Consider the following 21,849-nt stretch of genomic DNA (forward strand, 5'->3'; position numbering starts at 1 on the left):
TCTTCTGACCTCCATAGGTACTACACTCAAATGCATACACACATAAATATAAATTTTCAAAAATTAAAAATAAATAGTTGAAGTTGAAGAAAGACACTAACCTTTATCTTCTAACCATGTTTTCTGAGCCACATTCTGATACAGAATTTGACAAGGATGAAGACACAGGCCTGAATATGTGAAGCTGGTCTCATGGAAAAGTGAAAAATCATGGTGTGTCTGAGCGCAAGGCAGCATTTGTCTGGATGAACTTCAAACTCATCCTTCACGTTGCCCAGGAGACTTCCCTGTCCCACAACATCAGTCTAATAGTCACTGGTCTCAAGAAAAATACAGGGCATGATGGGTAACGTCACAGACACGCACAGCAAATGCATCTGCAGGCAAGGCTGATGTTTATCACCTGGTGTGCTGGAGCGCTCATTAATCCACTAATGAAACTGAGAGACTCAGCAGGGACTCCGGGCCTTCATAAGAGCCAGGCTCCCTCAGCATCCGTTAGGCCCACACATGCAACATACAGGAATTTTTATGGTTATGGAATTTAGTCTCATCTCAGAAATGTTCTCACATCTGGGAAAAGACAAAGTATTCAATAATTGGCATGGAGTCGACTGTCTATCTGTGTGAAAAATAAAATTGGACCCCATCTGATGTTTTCACCAAAATATACCAGAAATAGTACAATAGTAAAAATAAAATCTTTCCAATCTTGGTAATAAAAAAACTCATGCTTTTTATTTAAAAAAACTGATGATACACACAAATATACATATTTACTAAATAACATGTAATACAGAACCCCACGAAAGTAGAAAGAAAAAACACTGCAAGGAAATGTTTTCAGCGCCCTGGAACACGGAAGACCTTTTTAAGCATGACAAATCCAGAAGTAAGAAGGAAAAATAGGGTAAGTTTGTCCACATGAAACGTTAACCTTCTCTATGGAAAAACCGGAGAGAGAATAAAAAGCACAAAACAATCTGAAAAGAACAACAAAGTGGATAAAAATACTTGGAAAGACAAAGGACCAAGGTTCGTTCTTTAGCAAGCTCTCAGATCAAGGAGAAAAAGGCAACCTAAAAAAAGCATGGGCAAAGGTGGCGGAAATTGACATTAAATACACATGAAAAATACTAACACTCATTATAAAGAAAGATAAAAAGAAAGGCAATAACTTTTCTACCTATCAAATCAACATTGAGAAGAAATATACTAGTACCGAGGCCGTTGACGAGGATGGAGGAAGCGCTTTCTGATATACTGGTAGGTTGTAAATGAGTCCCTTTTTGGAAAGCAAACATGGTCACGGACGGAAGTCCAGAGCAGAGGGTTTTCTTTATCACAGTGATTCCCAATGCCTAGGAATCCATCCTGCACACCAGCTTCCTCGGTGTGGAAAGCTCTAAGCCACTACTGTTGACTTCCGCATTTTCTCTGGTTCTACAAAGCTGGTGAAAACCTGGATGTCCATCTAGTAGATTCAATAATTTAAGTCCCAGCCAAGGCTGAGGTTGACGTGTGCACACTGATGCTGGCAAGAGGTCTACTGCATGCCAGCAGGTGAGGGCAGGGAGATGTATCCAGAAAGTACTAACAATCAATGAGAAAGTAAGGACTTTTTGTTTTGTTTCTAAGCTACTTCAACTTTGTAACAATATACCATTATATAAAAACAGAACAAACTACCCACTAGGCATTTTGTACTTTTAGGTTAGCAAGTTGGCTCTGTGGGCTAAGGCACTTGTCACTGAGCCTGAGCGCTGACTTTGACCCCTGACTCCCATGATGGAAGGAGAGCACTGAGCCCTGCAAGCTATTTCTACCTCCACATGTGTGACATGGCATATATACATACATACATATATATATATATGTGTGTGTGTGTGTGTGTGTGTGTGTGTGTGTGCATGTGCAAGCGAGTGCACACACACACTAAATACATGTGAAAAAAGTAAATTAACTCAATCATGCTCATTTGTGCTCTAGTTATGTGGGAGAAGGAGCTACAGGGGTAACAAGAAAAAAGAGGCTTAGGACCACCAGCCCCAGTGGTGAATGTGGCCCACAGGGGCCTCCCTCCTGTCCCATGCAGGTTAGGGAGCAAAACCAGACAAAACACAGCCACTGTAGAACCTTTGCCCCCTCAGGACAATACAACTGAGAATTTGAATTGGAGCCCAACTTGTCCACCATATCAAAACACATCTAAGGTCCAGGCAACAGCACAGATAAAACCCCAAAACACAGGACAGCGTCCACTTAGCTATAGTTCATGTGCGTTTCACAATGTTGTTTGAATATAGACACATAGGACACTGATTCTGCTCGACAAGCATGGTCCCAAAGCTCCAGAGTTGATGCAAAGAAGAATAAAGGAAGTGACTGATGCTGCGAGGGAGGGGAAGGCAACTCGAGGCAGCTGGTCCGTCCACTCTGAGAACAGTGTGGAGAGACAGCCCATAAGAGCTGGCACCAGGCAATAGCAACATTACCGTTCCCCAGTCTCTCAACTCCTTCCCTACCTTTATGAAAACTGGTAGCTTGGAGCTCTGCGCTGTCTCTTGCTGCTCCGTAATTATCACACCATCTCTCCAAAGTGAGGAGTCAGTTAGGGTTGGGTACACGCTGCAGTGTTAAATGGTCCTTTCACAAAGTTTTATTTATTTGAGGGTTACTCATCCACAAACCACCAAAATGCCTCAGACTTCCCAGCAAATTCGCCTACAAACCAAACCTTAACTATTTCTTACATATTGGCTCTACTTAGTGGTTCAGAATTTTGGGTCAATCAAGCTACTCAAAAACAGTCATGAGAAAAGCCAGCCTAGGGTTAAGATAATCCAGCCAAAAACAACCAAAGGCTGTCATTGTTTTTCTCTGTGTGTTTATATTGTTTTTTTGATTGCTTGTTTTCCACCTTACAGCTGGTCCAGAGTTAGCTGTTGGGGCAAATGCCCACAGTCCTAGCACTTGCCAGGAAGGGGGGCGGAGAAAGGAGGAGGGACAGAAGAGGAAAGGAGGAAAGGGGAGAGAAACTTAACATAATCTACAGATGAGCCAAGCTGATCTGCAAACGGACAGATACAGAATCGCTATCCTTGCTGGAGGATACAGCAGAGCATGACATCAGAGAACAGAAACAAGCCGGGTGGTGGTGGTGCACGCCTTTAGTCCCAGCACTCGGGAGGCAGAGGCAAGTGGATCTCTGGGAGTTCAAGGCCAGCCTGGTCTACAGAGCGAGTTCCAGAACAGCCAGGATTATTACACAGAGAAATTCTGTCTCAAAAAAACAAAACAAAAGACTGGAAACCTCAAAGTCTGAACATTTTTCTCTATTTATGCTTCAGAGATTTCCATGGGCTTACACGACTATGTGTGTTCAATCTGGGCTCTGTGACTTCCTAGCGATTACTTCACATCTGTGAGTTCCAGTTTCCTCACAGGTCTAATTTTCCTTCTTTGCAGAGTCGCTGCAAAGATTATTAAGCTGCAGCAACCACCTACAGAAAGAATCTGGTACACTGGCTGGCTCAGAGAAGGCCATCAGTAAGTGAGCTAGAACAATTAGCACTGTTCTTCTGAATGCTAAACCTGGAAGCCAGTGGAGCAGGTTCGGGTCCAAGAGCGGAGAGCGCAAAGTTAGGCTTACATGTGCAAGCCTGACGACCCGAGTCTAATCCCTGGAACCCACCGTGGAAGGAGAGAACTGACTCGTGAAAGCTGTCTTCTGACTTGCACAAGTGCCTGAGTAGGGGTTGGGGAGGGGCACATAAGTACACACACACACACACACACACACACACACACACACACACACACAGATTAAAATAGAGTAAAAATAAACTCTTTTATTCCTCCTCCCTCCTTCAATAAATAGCATTCGGCATTTAAAAAAAATAATAAAATTAATTAATTAATTTAAAAAATGTTAATTAACTAATCTTAATTGTGCCATTATATAATTTAACCTGATTTTTTTTTCCTCTTTGCTTACCAACATGGCTTCCCTTATTGCCAAATAACTAATACAAACACCTATATGCTGTATTCTTCAAGGAGTACATAATGTTCTTCTGTTTGTCTGTGCCACAAGTATTCAAATAATCACTCCTTGGTACTTCTCTCAATGTATTACACTATAAACTACAATAAAATGAGTGTCATTTCAAAAAAAATAAATAAATAAACTCTTTGCCATGTTTGCCAGTGAGAATACACTTCAGCTGTGGTGTCTCTTAGAAGTCCAGCACAGTGGCTGAGGAAACAGGCTCTAGAATGCACTTACACATATCTGAGCAAGTTGTTCAGTTCTTAGAGACGCCCTTGCTTGGGCTGAGACAGCAACAACAGTCCTTCATCGAACCTCGTGGGAATCTCGTGAAGGCTGAGGGAATGGGCTAACTCATCCGGCGGCAGGAGGAACACCAAACGCTCCCTCGTGGGCTGTTCCTGGCCCCGGCCCCCTTTAGCTACTAAAAGAAGTCTAAATACAGTTCTCGTGTGTGTGTGTGTGTGTGTGTGTGTGTGTGTGTGTGTGTGTGTGTGTGTACACACATATATATTCCTCAATAGCATGAAGGGCCTAGTGCCATTAATAAACAGTAATTAATAGTCCTACTCGCTGTAGTTTTAAAAAGCAAGTTCTGGTGACTGAACACTATTCCAGCAATAGGGACAGACAGAGTGAAAAGTGCACTTACTCATCTCTGATCCCCCAGGGCCCACGTCCACTTTCCAGGGGAGAAAGCACTGAATTGGGCCTCTGTATATACTGTCCCCCAGCAGACATACGAGGTGGGTAAGGAGGGCTAGCATTCTGAGGAGATGGGATTGTATCATACACATCATTTGTCCATTCGAAAATCGATCCCAGTCTCTTTCCCTATCAACACGTAGACACGTTATCATTTATTGGTCCACTTTACAGAGGTATTTTGCTTACATTTTGTTTTTTACTATCAAAAAATAATCCTTGTTTCAACAAGGGCATTCACTGTTTCTGTTGGATAGCTTCCAAGAGAGATCTGCTGAGTCAAAAGCGCTACAGAGCTCACCTGTTACTAAGTATGGCCGAATTGTCTTCTAACAAGGACAGGCACTACACTGTCCTTACTTACTGTACACTCTACCAGTGATCATCTCTAAAACAGGAACAAAAGCACACTGTCATGTGGGGGGGGAAAGTCCCAATTATTTCCATGTTGGAAAGTGGCCGCATTTTCATGTGTGTACATGTGTATATGTGCACATGGGTATATATGGGCATGTTCCTATGTGTGAGAGTGAACAAGCACATACCACAGCACATGTGTGGAGGTCAGACCCCAGCCTTAACTATTGATCTTCACCTTCCTTCTTGTTTAAGACCAGGTCTCTTTTTTGCTGTGTGCTGGCTACGCCAGGCTAGCGGCCCCACAGCATTTGGATCTGCTGTCTCTGTCTCCTCTCTTGCCATAGGAGCACTGGGGTTACAAATGTGCGCTACTACGTTCAGCTTTTGCCCGGGTTCTGGGGATTCGAACTCAGGTTCTCACAATGGCACAGCAAGTGTTTTATCCACTGAGCAATCTCCTCAGCCCATGGCCCCATTTTCAAAGGAGGGCAAGGCCACAGTTCCAACCCCAACTTTACCCTTCTCAGGACCTGAGGCCCTACACTGCTTCTAAACTAGTGTCAGGACTTCCTCTGCAGTGACCTGGACGGTATCAGAACCAGTTATCTAGTATACCCCAGCCCTGTCCATAAAATCCAGCTCAATGGAGAGCAGGAGGATTCAGGACAAAGTGGCCCCTGTCTTCATCTAGCAGGGAGGCCAAACCCCACTGAAACAGAACCATTCCACACACTGCTCGTGAGAGCTTTACTCTGCTACTATGTCCTAAAGCACTAAAGAATTAAAACCTCTTAATCAACAATCATCGGTCTACAGGTAGTTTACACGTTTCATTTTGCCCTGCACTATTATAACAACGAGAAGAGCAGATAAAGGTCATGTTGGTAATTAAAGCTATATTGTAGAGATATGCACACCCAAGATATGATTAAATAAGAAAATATTACTCGGTTCAGTATCATCATTAAACTTGCATTAATTTATAAATATTTAAATGTACCATATGATGATCATAAATAATCTGTTTCTGTCAGTTTTGAAAATAATGCAACCCATAAAGCATGTGAAATATCACTGCAGAAGAAAGGATGAGGAGCCAGACTCACATTCAAAGGCTGTCGTTGTTGCTTCAGGCAGAACTTGGCCTATCACATCCTAAACAAAGAAAGAAGAAAGAAGCACAATTAGTCATCTTCTTTATTGCCAACATGTGGCAAGTTCAGGAGAAAACAGGGGAACCTGGGAAGGATTTTTGAAATGCTAGCATAAACTATAGAAACATGAGCTTATAATCACACCTACCCAGAAAGTTTAAATCTCTATTCTAAGGAGAAAAGGGTTAGAAACCCTTCATATTGTATTAAAGACAATCTTTTATTCTCAATTCAACAATGCACAGCTCTACATTATCACGCTATCTTACACACACACACACACACACACACACACACACACACACACACACACTCACAGAGGCAGGGGAAGAGGCTTAAGAGTTAGATCACCTTAGGTTTGGGTCCTTACTATTAAATGTACAACCTGGGAAACATTTTTACTTAACCACTCTGAGCCTCATTCTGATTATTTTCAAAATGAATCCAATGACACCAAAAGGGTAATGTGAAAACTAAATACTGTACTAAACATGAGCTTGACACATGGTACCTTGTAGACACTCAATCAATGTGCTTCCTGAGCTCTACAGACCACACAGAGCCTTGCTCTCCTCGCAAGCAAACAAGTTCTGGGACGCTATGCAGCCAAGTGCAATAAGAATTTTCATCAACCTTTACTCCTAAGCAATGGAAACATACTCAGTGTTTCTGGGATACAAGTTAATTTAGGGGGGAAGGAGCCCTGGAAGGTGTATATAACTGTTATTAATATGTAAATGAGTCTCTAAAGTTGAAAATACTAAAAAAAAAAAAAAATTAGTCTGCAGGGGCAGCTAAATGGAAGAGGCACAGAACACCTAAGTTCTGGGAGGAGAGACCCTCCATCATGTCCATTCCCACTGCAAAAGCCTTGTAGACCTCATTTCTCTCCAGAAGCTCTGCTGTGACGGCCCTCTCATGCCAAGGCTGTGCCAGAACTAGCACCAGGCAGCCAGCTGACAAAGGCAGCGGCTGGCAGTGTTTCTAAGCAGGGAGCCCACGGCCCTTCCAAAGCAGGGCACTTAGCAGAGTGGAGGCTGCAACTTCCTTCGAAAGGCAATTCTTCAGGAGCGTTCGCTGCAGTGCCAATTTGCATAATCATCTTGGCGCTTCTTTTTCCTCTTCCTTCCTTTTTCCCTTTCTTCCTTCCTTCCTTCCTTTCTTTCTTTTTTTTTCAAAAAATAAATCTGTGCACAGAAAACCTGATCGGGTAGAACAACCTTCCTGGGTAGAATAACCCCCATTCATCAGTCAAAAAGAGGTGATGTTTTCCCTGGCTCGAATAATGGCAAACGAACCATCAACTCTGTGAGGAAGTAAGGAACCCAATTTTAGGGTTAGGAAACGCTTTCTCCACATTCATAGGTAGCAAGCATCTCTGAACTGGGAGCCAGATATACACTGACCACAGAATTAAGTACCCAGGCAGTCCAGAGGGAAGGACAGAAGTCTGCACACAGCCAGGGGACACAGCCAGACCGACTCCCCAGCCCTGCTATTGGCCATTTTTAAGCAGGGCACATTTGATGGCTTTACATTCATTTCCAGTTTACTTTAAGAGCTTATTTTGTACTTGTTTCCAAGAGAATTTCTGCTGTCTCAAAAGACGTCTTCAAAAGAAATTTTAAATTGACACATCTTGACAGTGATCATTTCTCTTGATTTTCCTTCCTTCAATAGTCAGACAACTATCTAACAGAAGACGTCTCTACAGCATGCTAGGAGCTTTGTAGGTAAGCATGGCTTACCTGACTTCAGCAAGACTATAATTTGTTCTCTGAAGTAAGATGGGCAACAGCAAGCACTTCTCGAAACAAAAAGAGCCAAATGAAAGATGTTAGTAGCAAACAGTGTTTGTTCGCTGTGACCGTTAATATTGCCTGTCAACCAGACAGGACCTGACTCACTTAAGAGACAAACCTCTGGGCACGTCTGTGAGTGAGTTTCCACACTGTGTTAACTGTGGTGGGAAGGCACACCTTAAACACGGATGGCACCACTCCACAGACATGGGCTGAGCAGCGCTCCTTGTCCTAGGCCTCATGACTGAGGATGCAATGTGACCAGCAGCCTCCTGTTCCCCCTGCTCGGCCTTCCCTGCCAAACCCTCAGACTGTGAGCAAAACTAAAACCTTTCTTCCCTAAGTGGCTTCTGTTAGGAATCTTGTCACAAGGAAAATACCTGACACTCAAGAGGGAGGAAGAGTCGCCGGTTCAGTTTGGACAGAAACATCACACATGGGGAACAACCGGAAGTGGGACTTCAAGACAGGATAGAAAGAGAAAGCCAAGGCTGACTATCCCCTCCCTCACACTAATCAACCCAGCCCTACACACAATTCCTAGAACTGGAGACTGCCTCCAAGGATGAGGAGAAAGGAGACTGAAGAACAGAGCCCAGTGTCTCTGCCCTTGGTTTTGGCTTCCTTCACACTGCTTCTGGCTCCTGGAGATACAGACAACAGGCAAGCCTGGAGGGGACAAGGGGAGTAACCTGCACACGGTCTCCAGCCATTTGGAGAAGCAGCAACTGGAATCTTCCAGCTACTGACTAAGGCCTCAGATACTCAGTCACTCTGACTTGGTGACTAAAACCTGCTCTGGCTTCTGTGTTTGGTTTTGCCAAAAAACTAGCTCTAAGGCTCTGCAAGGCCCTTCTCCTTCCAGGGTATAGCTTCCTCATCCGAACACTGGGAAGTATGAGAAAGGGCTCAGGTTAGACAAAGGGGCCATCCAAGGTTCACACAGCCTTAAAGTTTAAGGTTCCAAGCCAGAGATGTTGCACAAATCCTAACTGGTCTTATAATAAAAGCCAGAGCCAGACATCAGGGTAAAAGCTGAAAGATCAGAGAAGCAAAGGAATAAGACCCAGCCACGTCTCACCCCGCCAACTCCACAAATCCTGACTGAATGTCCCAGAATCCTCAGCCGAAAAGAGGACTGAGTTCCTGTCTCCTCCCACCTTATGTTCCTTTCTCTGCCCAGCCATATCTCTTCCTGTTTCAACCTTCCTAGTGCTGGGATTAAAGGTGTGTGCCATCACTGCCTGGCTGTGTTTCTCTTTTAGACTGGATTAATCTCCTGTAGTCCAGGGTGGCCTTGAACTCATAGAGATCCAGACGGATCTCTGCCTCCTGAGTGCTAGGATTAAAGGTGTGTGCCACCACTGCCTGGCCTCTAGGTTTAATCTAGTGGCTGGCTCTGTCCTCTGATCCTCAGGCAAATTTTATTGGAGTATCACCACACAGAGATGCTGACTTCTTTGGGGGTTTGTCTTTTCTTGATGGAAGAGATGAGGTGCAGAGGGAGAGCAGACAACAAGGACCTGCGGTGGCACCCTGCCAGACTTGCCCTGAGACAGCTCCAGGACACAGCCCAGAACCAGGTCTTTTTTTTTTTTTTTTTTTTTTTTTTTTGAGACAGGGTTTCTCTTGCAGTTTTTGGTGCCTGTCCTGGGTCTCGCTCTGTAGACCAGGCTGGCCTCAAACTCACAGAGATCCACCTGGCTCTGCCTCCCAAGTGCTGGGATTAAAGGCGTGCGCGAGAACCAGATCTAAGTTCCTTGTTGGCTCTTACTGACAAAAGTGCTCCAGCTGCTCTTAGGAGCAAAATGTCCCAACGCACAGCTCTGAGGCCTAGTGGCGGCACACCAGTGTGATGTCTCCTGTAGGCCATAAGCCTGAGCCGGAGATCTCCTGGGGATATTCAGGCAGCACAGGACCAGGTCCCAGCCCTGGACGTCACAGTGTCACCATTTACAGAGCACTGTCTATGCGCTTCATCTTCACAAGTCTCGATGCAGGTGTCCGTGTTTAGAAATGGGAAACTGAGGCTCAGAGAGTGACTTGCCCAGCTGGTGGCACAAATGGCAGTAAAGTCCAACAGCCTGACTCAGAACCTACCACTCACCCAGCATTCAAGAAGTGGAGGCAGGGGGATGAGGAGTTTGAGGTTATCCTTCATAAACTAGGCAATCTGAGATCAGGCTGAGCAACATGACAGACACCCTGTCTCAAAAAAAAAGGGGCCAGTGATCTGCACAGCTCATAACTGCACACATCTGGGTTGGTGCTCTTATTTATTTTTTTTTAAGATGTTTGTTCTTTTTTAAATTTTTCATTTATTATATAAACATGTGTGTAAACAGTAAACATGGATGCACACATGCCATGACCACATGTGTGGAAATCAGAAGACCACTTTCAGGAGTTGGCTCTGCCATGGGTTCCATGGACTGAACACAGACTTGTTCAGTATGTACTTTTACCCCGGAGCCGTCTCACTAGCCCCTCCTCCTGTTTTGAGCTTGCTATCAGCAGATTTCCGGGTCCTATGAAGCAACAAAAATAGAGTTCTCTTTCTCCTCCAGAAGTTGACTTTCTAGAAGAATGGACAGGCAAGCAATCATGACTGAATGTAAGCTTTGCCACAGGAATGGACATAGAAATACCAACGTGGCCACCTGGCCAACATTGACAGGCGGCAAGTGAGGCCTGGTAGGAAGGACAGGTGAGAGCTGGCCACGTGGAGGCCCAGCCTGGGTACCCGGGAGGACTGACTGTAACTCTGTGGACTTGGGACACAAGACGCTCGTGAGGGTGCATCAAGAAAGGACAGAGGTGCCAGGCCAATCAAGATGGCGCTGAAGACAGTGATGAAGACTGTGTGGGCTTATGAGGAAAGGAAATCATCAAAGGGCAGATGTGTGGAGAGCACCAGATGCAGAGAAGGGCTGGCATTTGGTGTCAAAGACTGGAGGCTGCCAGCTCACTACAGGTGCCACACTCTTGTCCTGGGTACCTGAAAGCTTGCATGGCCTGGGTGGTCACTGGCATCTAGTTTTCAAAATGAAATTATAGATTACATATATGTGTGTGTGTGTGTGTGTGTGTGTGTGTGTGTGTGTGTGTGTAAACATATATATGTATATGCAACCCAGTCAGACTGCACATCTGCCTATTAGAACATTCTTCCTGGTACATCCAATTCTGTCTCTGAATTGCTCTATGCATAAAGTGAATATAATGCACCCTGTTAATATCAAATGACTAGAAGGATGCACATGGGCTGCAGTATGTGGGGAAACTATACTATGCAAAAGTAAGTAAGTTTGGGGGCCAAGGAGATGGCTCAGCGGGCCAAGTGTTTACCATGCAAACATGGGGACCTGAGTCTGATCCCCAGAACTCATGTAAAAAAGCCAGGTGGTAGGGGCTTGAGAGGTGTCCTAAGCATGGTGGGATGCATGCTCGTAATCTCAGCACTGGGGATGCTCAAACAGGTGGATCCCTGGGGCTTCTGGCCAGCCATCCCTGTCTCAAAATACAAGGTGGATGGCAACTGAGGAATGATACCTGAGCTTAATCACTGATCTCCACACGCATGCACACACACACAAACACATAATAAATAAGGAAGCCGGGGTTTGGGCACTTACTCTCAACCTGAGGTGCAAAAATTCCTGGGAAGGTCCTTTTACTCTTTACTCAGTACATATATACATACATATACTCTATATAATATATACTCTATATGGGCTCAAGGGCCCACCTCCATTAACCTTCACAGCTTTGTGTGAAATATATTGCTAGTATCCCAAGGCATGTCCTGTTGATTCTAAGATGCACATTTTCCCTCAACACTCAACATCTCTGAAATCAAGCTGGTTTTTCCCCCCATGGGATGGTGTGCTGCAGTTTTAACAGGCAGCATTTTTTCTTATTGATATTTAAGTTTATAAGTTTATATCTTTCAATCAACGACATCTAAGGTTTGCTTAAACATTGTAAATTAAGGTTGCCCTGGTTTGCCTTTCCCAACAGGTCACAAGTTCAGGAACTCTGCAGTGGCAAGGCTAGAATGAGGGCAGGGATGCTTCCCAAACACGTGAGGAAGGAAAAAACAAAAACAAGAAATTGGTTTTTAAAACTCAGCTTTGTATATCCCAGTTGCTTGCACTGGTGTAAGTCCCAGTCCAGGCTGTGAGCTTCCTGGGAGCAGGGGTTCAATCGGATCCATCTATTTCCCCGGTACCCTGCACATTTACCAGTTTTCAGTGAATGCAATTAATCGACACCGTGGTTGAAACAAGTAAGATGACCCCACCAGGGGCCAGCTCAGGCCACCAGTGGTCAAGATCCAGGTCCCTGAGCCCCAAGCTGGGATTTGGCCGCTAAGATTACCACTCACCAGCACATCCCTGAAGAGTAACTGCGGCCCGGAGTGCACAGTCCAGTCCACCGCGCCACTATTTGGAATCTTGATCCGAATCACCAGCACTTGGTTCTCCATGGCAGGGGAGGCGCCAAGGGCCAGCCACAGCATTACAGGTTAAAGGGTCTCACATCCTGGGCCAAGGGATACCGACTGGTCCCTGTTTATGAGGAGCCCCAAGAAGTGACAAGGGGAACGAAGGGACAGAGACAGGTGATTAAAAAAAAAAAAAAAAACAGGGAGCAGAAAGGTGGAAGAGGTGAAGAGGGGCGATCAGGAGGGAGCTGGCAGGCCGCGAACCAGACCCAGGTCGTGTGGAGTTTGAGTGTCTCTGGGGGAGGATGCACTGGGAAGAGGGAAGGGCCAAAAGGTATTAGCAGAGAGCGGAAGGTCCTGGAGTTACAAAAGTGGACAAAACAGAACCGACAAGCATTCTGAAGTCCGTGTGAGTAAGAGGAGACAGCAGAGCAACGGCCTGGTTTAGGGGAAGTGCATCAGCCAGTGTCCTGCCTTTCTAGGTGGCTGGGTGGGCAAGGGGAGGGTGTCTGGACGCCGCGCGCTGGGTCGGGGCTGTTACGGAGGAGCACCGGTGCCGCCTGCCCTCCACCAGAGCGGAGAGCCCAGGACCGCGAGGTCAGGGGGCGGGCCCCGGGCCGCAGCCGGAACAGGAGGGTGCGGGGCGCGCGGGTTCGGCCGACGAAGGCCCGCGTCCCGGCGGCGGAGGTGGTGGTGCGAGGAGGAAGGAGACGGCTAGAACGCTGTTACTCCGGAACCAAAACTCACGGCGCCGGAACCCGGGGAGCCGACGAGTGGGACCCGCCTCCTGGGGCGCCATGTTGGAAGAGGGCAGGTTGGGGCGGAGCAGAGACCGCGTGTTAGGACTAGCTGACTGCCCCATCTCCAGGCAGAGGTGAAGGCATCTAGAAAACCGAGAAAGACACCGATCTATGCCTGGAGACTGCCAGTAAAACAATTTAAGGCGTAATCCTGCATAGTGTGGTTTCAGAAAAGACGTTGAAAGACAGGAGGGCAGTTCCAGTTTGTCAAGTTGTATACCTTTTAATATCCGTGCGGCTTGTGCACCAAATCAGGAAGAGCCAGGCAAGACCTTTCTTTTAAAAAAAATTAGCAGGTTTTTCTGCCCCATCTTCCAAGTAAGAGTTCCAAACTACCACTATTTTTCTCCCACGTTAGCAAAGTGTGCATGAATTTTTCGGGGAGGTCCTTTACCCCAACAAGTGACCTACAGTCCCAAACAATCCACTGCTCAAAAGCAATAGGAAAGAAACTCAGTGAAGAGCTTAACTGCCTGGGGACAGCTGTATTTCTGGCATCATAATATCTTATTCAACCGTTGCAAAAATATCCCGCCTGTTCCATATATTTTCAACTAAATTGCAGTGTTTATGCAGTCAGTGATAGCGGGGCAGTAGCCGTAAACCTTGGTTATTTTTAAATGCCTTGTTGCCTCACATTTTAAAGTGCATAATCCTGTTGATCTATGGTGCCTATACAAAAATTGCTTACAAATGCCAATGTGTAGGTAGGTCCTTTATGTGTAATTAAATTGTGCTATTATCTCTACCTTTTGGGGCTGATTATGCATAAACGTAATGCGTAGGGGTGGAGGGTGGGGTGTCCACTTTTCCTGGAACTAACAGATATATGATTAATGTAAGAGGATGAAAAAATAAATGTTGATAATTTTCAGTATAATACCAAAACTTGTTGCATAATTCCCTCTGCCTGGACTCTTTTCCTGTTGTATTCGAAAAGCCATTGTAGGAGATAAATGAACATCTTTTAGTTATTATTTCTTAAAAGCTTAGGTAGAAATTCATTTAGTCAAATTGTCCAGGTACTGTAGGAACTGTCCCTTCCTTCCTGCTCTTCAGTGCTGGAAAATACACTATTCACTCATTTGACCACGTACTCCTTACTCTAAAGTTTATTTCTATTATTTGAGAAAATTGACTACAAAACTAAAGATTTTCTATTAAAGATTTCTATGATTTGTTAAAATATCTTTTTTTTTAATTCATAGTATCATAGGGGAAACCAACTCCATTTGCCAAATATGCATGTGTATTCTGAAGCTACACACACACACACACACACACACACACACACACACACACACAAATGGCAGACCCACAGCTTTCCCAATATTTACAGAGCAAATACAATCACATTTCAGGTTTCATAGCCTTTATATAACACGAAATCTTAGACTTGATAATTTGAGTGAAGATTTCACAGAAAACTCTTAACATTCCCAAAGTATCTCTTTATCAAGTAGACTAAGTACCACTGTCCAAATTAAAGGTATATATATATATGTAATCATAAAGCTTTGCACATAGTACTTTCTTTTTAACAGTGGATATAAGTCCATTAGCCACTCAAGTACTGGCTGAGGTAGTTTGGTAGCCATAAAGCTTTGAATGTAGTAAAAGGTCTGTGTTTGTCTTTGTCCTACTTGAAGGGTGTTATTGTTTGTATCTGAAATGTCCTCCATGGTTTCAAGTCTTGGTTGCCAGTCAGTGATGCTACTAAGAGATGGTGGATTCTACTGAGGGCCCAATGGAGGTAAGTAAGGTCACTGGAGGGCTATTGTAAGACATACTGGACCAGGGCCCTCTCTCTTTCTCTGTGTTTGTTGTCACCATGAGGAAAACACCTTTCCTGTGCCTTGTTCTACACACCCCCTGACATGTTACACTGCTTAACCACAGGCCTAGAAACTATGTGGCCAACTGACCATGGCCTAAAACCTGTGAACCGGTGAACTTAAGTAAACATATCCTCCTCCTTAGAAGTTGTTTATCACTGAAAACTAACACAAAGAACTTGCTTCTCAATGAATATAATAGAAAGTTTCTTCCTAAATGAACTAGTCTGATGAAAGAAACACAAAAATGAATAAAATATATTGGAAGGTGGTAAAAGCTAGGAGAAAAATGAACCAAGAGGGAACATGGAAAACACTACATTCCAATGTGTTAACTCTAAAGGAGATGACAATTGCCCTGGTGAATCCTGCTACTGGTGACCTTAACTGAACAGAAGGCATTTCTGAAAATTAGGTGTTGTGATGGTTTGAATGAAAACGGCCCCCATAGGTTCATAGGGAGCGGCACTATTAGGAGGCGTGGCCTTGTTGGAGGAAGTGCGTCACTGGGGGTGGGCTTTGGCGTTTGAGAAGCCCAAGGCAGGCCCAGTGCTGCTGTCCCTTCCTGCTGTCTGCCTATCCCGATGTAGACTTTTCAGCTCCTTTCCAGCACCATGTCTGCCTGCATGCTGCCATGCTTCTTGCCATGACAATAATAAATTAAATCTCTGTACCTGTAAGCCAGCCCAAATTAAATGTTTTCATTTATGAGTTGCCACAGTCATAATGTCTCTTTAAATAGACACTAGAAACCCTAACCAAGACAGGTGTCTACTGGTTTTTAATTTTTTTATGTTAATTGTGATTAAACACACATGTCAGATTTACCTTTTTTAAGTATGCAGTTCTGCAGTATTTAAGCACAGTGTTTAAGTGTTACACAATCAAACTCTAGAACTTTCCACTTACAAAAGTGAAAGTCTCTATCCATTAAATGATGACTTCCCATGTCCTCTTCCTTTCAGCAGCATAGCTTTCTGGTTTTGAATTTGAACCATTTAAGAAAGCTCCTGCAAGTGGAGTGAGACAATGTTTATCTTTTGTGCCTAGCTTATTTTACTTAGAGTCATGCCTTCAAGGTTCATCTCTGTTGAAACTTTGCACTGAAGTTCCTTATTTACAGGGCTAAAGAGAAGTCTTTTGGATCTGAAATATGTTCATTCATTCGTCTATTAATGGAATTTTAGATTGCTTCCACCTTTTGGCTATTACAAATAATGCTGCTATGACCATGGAACATAATAGATGTAAGAACATCTACTCCAAGGCTGGGTATATAGCTCAGTGGTACAGGGTATGCTTATCACAGATTAGGCTCTGGATTTGGTCCCTTTTATCAACAGTAATAAATAATAATTGTCATCATCATAATTATATGATACTATTATTACATAATAGTAATAAACACTAATGTGTTGATGTAATGAATCACCTAAGGCATGCTAACTATATATTTTTATTATTCTTTTTTATCAAAAATGATTTTTCTGAATACTCAATATATTCTAATCATGGTTCCCCTCCCCCAACTCCTCCCAGATCATCCCCATTACCAATTCTATCCCTTCTTTCTCCTGTTCTTTAGAAAACAAATAAACAGGCAAACAAACCATAATTTAAAAAAAAAGAAAAGCAACAATAAGCACAAAAAACACAGAGAAGTACAACAAAACCCATAAAAACACAAAATCAGAAATCTTAATACACAAACAAAAGACCAGTAAGACAAAAAACACCCAAACAAATCAATATGAGACAAAAAGTCTACAAAAATAGGATTGAGTTCCTTTTGTGTTGGCCATCTGCTGCTGGGCATGGGGCCTGCCCTTACGTGTGGTTCATATACCCAGGGAGACTCCACTGGAGAAAACTGATTTTTCCTTTGCAAGTGGGTAACAATTGGAGCTGGTTCTTGCTTAGAGATAGAAGCTCATGTCGGCATCCCCCCTTCAGCACTAGGACAAGGCTAACTATAAATATGGTATTTATTTAGTATATGGTATTGGAGGTTCAAGGACATAGCACTGACATCATCAGTCTGGCTCTGGTGAGACCCTCACAGCTGACATAATCAAGGGATTATACTTGTGTACCAAGAAGAGACTGCAAGTTAAAACCAGAGACCAAAGAGGCCAAGTGCCGCAGCGTCTTCCCGAAGCACAAGCCTAATGACTAGCAGAACTTCTGCAAGCACCCACCTTTTAAAAGTCTCACCACCTCCTGGTATTGCTGCCCTGAGACTAACCTCCAATTCATGAACTTTGGGGTGAGGAAGATATAGACCACAGCAAGGTAGAAACACACCCTATCCATAAGGACACCAAGTTCCCCCTGTCACTAATAAATGTTCCTTTCTATACTTTTATTCTAGTAGCTTCTTGTGGCTGAGGTGATCTCCTGTGGGTTTTTTTTTTTAATAATGTGCATTGGTGTTCTGCCTGCATGTATGTCTGTGTGAGGGGGTCAGATATTGGAGTTACTGAGCTGTCATGTTGTGAGCTGTCATGTAGGTGCTGGGAATTGAATCCAGGTCCTCTGAAAGAGCAGTCAGTGCTCTTAACCACTGAGCCATCTCTTCAGCCCCTATCTTGTGGTTTTGGTGTGTGTGTGTGTGTGTGTGTGTGTGTGTGTGTGTGTGTGTACTGAAGCTCACACACATACATGCATGTGAAAGCCAGAAGTCAACATCAAGCGTCCTCTTCAGTTGCTTGCCACCTTCTAAACCTGGAGCTCACCTACTCAGCTTGGCTTCCTGGCCAGGGAGCCCAGGGTTCCTCCTGTCTTTGCCTCCCCCGAGCGTGAATTACAGGGACATGGCTTTTTATGAGTGCTCGGATCTGAACTCAGTGAGACTGAGCCATCTCCCCAGAGCGTACCCGCGTCTGAACTCCTGAACCTCATTTCTACTCTTCCTTCTTACACACACCAGCCTGTGTCCCCCATGCTTCTTGAACATGCCAGACATCACACCCCAGGGCCTTTGCACTCTCCACTTCCTCTGCTTGGAATCATCTTACCCTTGATATCTACATGGCTTCTTTCACATTCTGTAGTTCTTGTTTTTAGGAGGCTGAGAAATATTTGAGGGCCTGTGAAGGCTTGAGATTGACTTAGAAAAACATCTTCTGTGCTTCTTCTACCTTATTCAATGAGGTAGGGTCTCTCAAATCAAACCCAAAGGTGGCTGATATGGTTAGTCTTGCCAACTAGCTTGCTCTGGGATCCCTGGGATCCCTTGTCTCTGCCATCTAAGGCTGGTATTACAGGTGGGCTGCCACTCCCGCCCTCCTTAAGCATTTAGGTGAGTACTGGGAATCAGAACTCCGATCCTCAAGCTTGTACAGCAAGTGCTTAACCATTGAGTCATCTCCCTACCTCAAACAAGCATTTTCTTTATGTTGATTGCTGTTTGTTTGTTTAAGGAGACTATGAAGAAACATGAAAGAAAAAAATGAACGGAGTCCAAAACTGTGACAGGCAAATGTGTTCTTATCTATTTTGATAGGAATGAAAATGAGCAGTGGCAAGAATCTCATACAAGTGGGGGGGATGGGCACGGGGGTAGGGTGGGAGTGACAGACAGATACGGTGCAGCAGCATGAGCCAGGCACTGGGAAGCTCCGGGACTCTAAAATGGATGCTTCGTTCATTCAAAATGCACCAGATTTAATTTCTGCACAGGGCATTTCCCTTTAGGAAGAATAGGCTAGAGTTTCTTGGAAACAAACTCTAACATGATCTGTTTCATCGTTAGGCATTTCTGTGTAATTTTCTTTATATGTGGATGTAGTAATGAAACTCACATTTAAGTGGCTTCTCAATTATCACCTAGCAGAATTACCTTGTGCATTGTAGAACATGTGGAAAGCTGTGACCAAGAATGTGGAACTATAACGTGAGTGTGAAGCCCTTAGACAAATCCTTGAAATAAGTAAATGCTTTGTGTTAGATAAGCTCCTTGTTATACAGCAAAGATGCTCAAGCTCAGAAAACTGGAAATTACCCTGCTATCCAACTGGTAATGGCTGAGTAATAATTTAAGTCATTTCCATTAAAATGGAGTTTTTGATATTATATGTATATAAGTCACCAAACCAAATATCATCATGGGGAATCAGATAGAGGCATGGGGACTTCCAAATCTGTTGTCCTACTCAAGAGTTCTTCATCGGCTTCCTAAGAAATTGTTATGTGGCCTCTGAACACCAACAGAAGACTGGCTGCCTTCTGAGAGATGACTGGTTATTTGACAACTCAATCAAAACATTTGTTCTGTTTTAATAGAGCGAGGCTGAGAGGGTGTGTAGCTCAGTGGTATCATGCTCTCTTGGCTTGCACAAGTGCCTGGGTCCCATGCTCCGATGATGGTGATGATGATGATGGTGAAATGATAATGTAAAATAAAGAACAGGTCTAGCTGATTCTAGTACTTCTTGTTTCACTTCTGTACATTATCTAAATTTGACTTTACAACAGCAGTTCTCGTAGTGTGAGGAAATAGAAAACAACCTTTTGAAATGCTTTAAAAGGACATTGCAACAGGATTCCAATCTCTTACTTTTTGGAAAACATAATTTACTATACCTGACACATGTCAAACTCTGTTGCTGTTCTTGTAAGACAGATCCACAGGACTCCCATTAAAGAGTCCTCTTCTTAATGCTATTAAAGGCAGAGGTTCAATCACATAGTCTTTCACTTACAGCATTCACTCTATAATAGGTGTCTCAAACAAAAATTACCAACACATGGTTCTCAGCCTGTTGTGGGAAGAAGCAGTCCTTTTGCAGTCCACCTTCTTCATGTAGACTTAAAACTACTGGATTTTGTTGGCAAGGAAGGCTACTAAAACTGATCTTCAGCTTTGTCAGTGTTGAGTAATTGTCGGATGACGAATGACTGTCAATATTCAAATGTTATTTAAAGTTAGTGACATTTTTGGGCTAGAGATGGCTCATCAATTAAGAGTACAGGCTGCTCTTTCAGAGGATCTAGGTTAAATTTCTGGTACCCACATGAGGCTCACAGTTGTCTGTAACTCCAGTTCCAGGGGATCTGACACCCTCTTTTTGGCCTCTGTGGGCACCAGGCATGTTTGTGGTACAAAGACATATATGTAGGCAAAATACTACATAGAAAATAAAAAAAAATTTAGTTAGTGATACTACTTAGGGGTGTGTGTGCTTGTGTGTGTGTGTGTGTGTGTGTGTGTGTGTGTGTGTGTGTGCTGTTGTTGTTTAAGATTGAATGTGGAACCTCACACATTCAAAGCAAATTCTCTAACATTGAGCTAGCCTAGATTTATATTCAGACTTCCAAATCTTGGCTATTTCATTTTGTAAATTAAGAAGTTCAAAAAAAAAAAGTTTGGTATGGCATTGGTGGTATAGTGGTGAGCATAGCTGCTTTCCAAGAAAATAAAATTTTGTTCTTCATCTCTTGGTAGTGGCTGTAATACAATGTGTAAAAAAAGCTTTCAAGATAATCTACTCTCATAAATTATTTTTATCCAATTGTTAAGCATCTAACATTTTAAAAACAGAAATGATCACTCTTATTAAATGTGATTTTGCACTTTTGTATGCTTGGGAAGTACTCATTATTTTGTATGTTTTTATTCTTTAGGGTTTTGGTAGACACTTTTTAGGTGGGGTTTAAATTATGTACTAATATGGAAATAAAGTAAAATGAATCACTTTGTAGTTAGCCAATTCGGCGTTCTGTTCCCAGGCAGATTGTTACACAAAATTACTGATGTGTTCTAGCATTAAAGCAGTAAAGCAGTAAAGGTTATGTCAAGTAGCTGCTAAAACCCATACTGCATGTGTTAATGATGTCACCTTAACATGCCAGCTTCCCGGGCTGCATAATTGTTTCTGCCAACCCATAAATTTTTGAGTAACAACAAAATTATTGTGATTTTTCTTACTAAATAATTCATACATTACAAAGCATGTATGTAACAAGGCCCATGAATCACCAAAGCACATAATGATCATATATCTAATGACATATCTCTTTTCATAAGACGAATCCAAATAGATTTATGTATTTAGGTTAACTAAAAAGTACTGAGTTTATAAGGTTCATAATTCTATCACCCAGAACAGAGAGAAGAAACTCCAAACCTTCTTTCACGAAGTCCAGTCCCCGTGATTCCCTTTTCAAAACAGCAAGCTTTTGTTTGTTGGAACCCTATAGCATAGACTACTTTTCATGAACTTTTACAGCTTTTAAATTGATACTATAAATATCTCTGAAGATAACTAATGATATAATGGACTAGTACAATGTTCATAGCTGTATTTAAGGTGACAATGAGTGCAACAAAAATAGCTCCGCGCGATCTCCATGGAGCCTTGAGCCAGGCCGACCTGCTAGTCCTCGTCCAGCAATGAGGACCTAATGCAGGATGTTCCATCTGCTACCACTTCACACACTTCACGTGGATCTTGTCTTAAATACTCTCCAACAAAATAGATCTTATTTTAATGCTACTAAAAAAATGGTCCCAGGTGAGATTTTATCCACTTAATTAAAAACTAAGTGTCCTAGCTAAAGTTTTGAAGATTCAAAGTCTGCAAAATACAAAATATTAAGTTAACCACAATTTAATTTTAAATTCTCAATGTATTTATTGACAATTTCATACAAATGTACACTGTATCTTGATTATATCTCTCTACTTTCTCCTT

At 43.2% G+C, this 21,849-nt stretch overlaps 1 protein-coding gene across 5 annotated transcripts in view; it reads right to left on the minus strand.

Annotated features, from left to right (window-relative positions):
* Map2k5 (mitogen-activated protein kinase kinase 5) overlaps positions 1-13,274 on the minus strand; it is a 236,642-nt gene extending 223,368 nt beyond the window's left edge. For 3 of the 5 annotated variants that reach the window (XM_016003408.3, XM_016003402.3, XM_042281084.2), the window contains exons 1-2: positions 12,460-13,250; positions 6,223-6,271 (exon numbers count right to left, since the gene is read on the minus strand). In XM_016003408.3, coding sequence (XP_015858894.1) covers positions 6,223-6,271; positions 12,460-12,594 — 184 coding nt within the window. In that variant the 5' untranslated portion in view covers positions 12,595-13,250. Of the gene's footprint in view, positions 1-6,222; positions 6,272-12,459 lie in introns of all 5 variants that reach the window. The other 2 variants (XM_006971444.4, XM_076576453.1) reach the window with 2 other exon arrangements.
* Positions 13,275-21,849: the final 8,575 nt, after the last annotated feature.

The sequence above is a fragment of the Peromyscus maniculatus genome, chromosome 7 (genome assembly GCF_049852395.1).
Source record: "Peromyscus maniculatus bairdii isolate BWxNUB_F1_BW_parent chromosome 7, HU_Pman_BW_mat_3.1, whole genome shotgun sequence".
NCBI classification, from domain to species: Eukaryota; Metazoa; Chordata; class Mammalia; order Rodentia; family Cricetidae; genus Peromyscus; species Peromyscus maniculatus.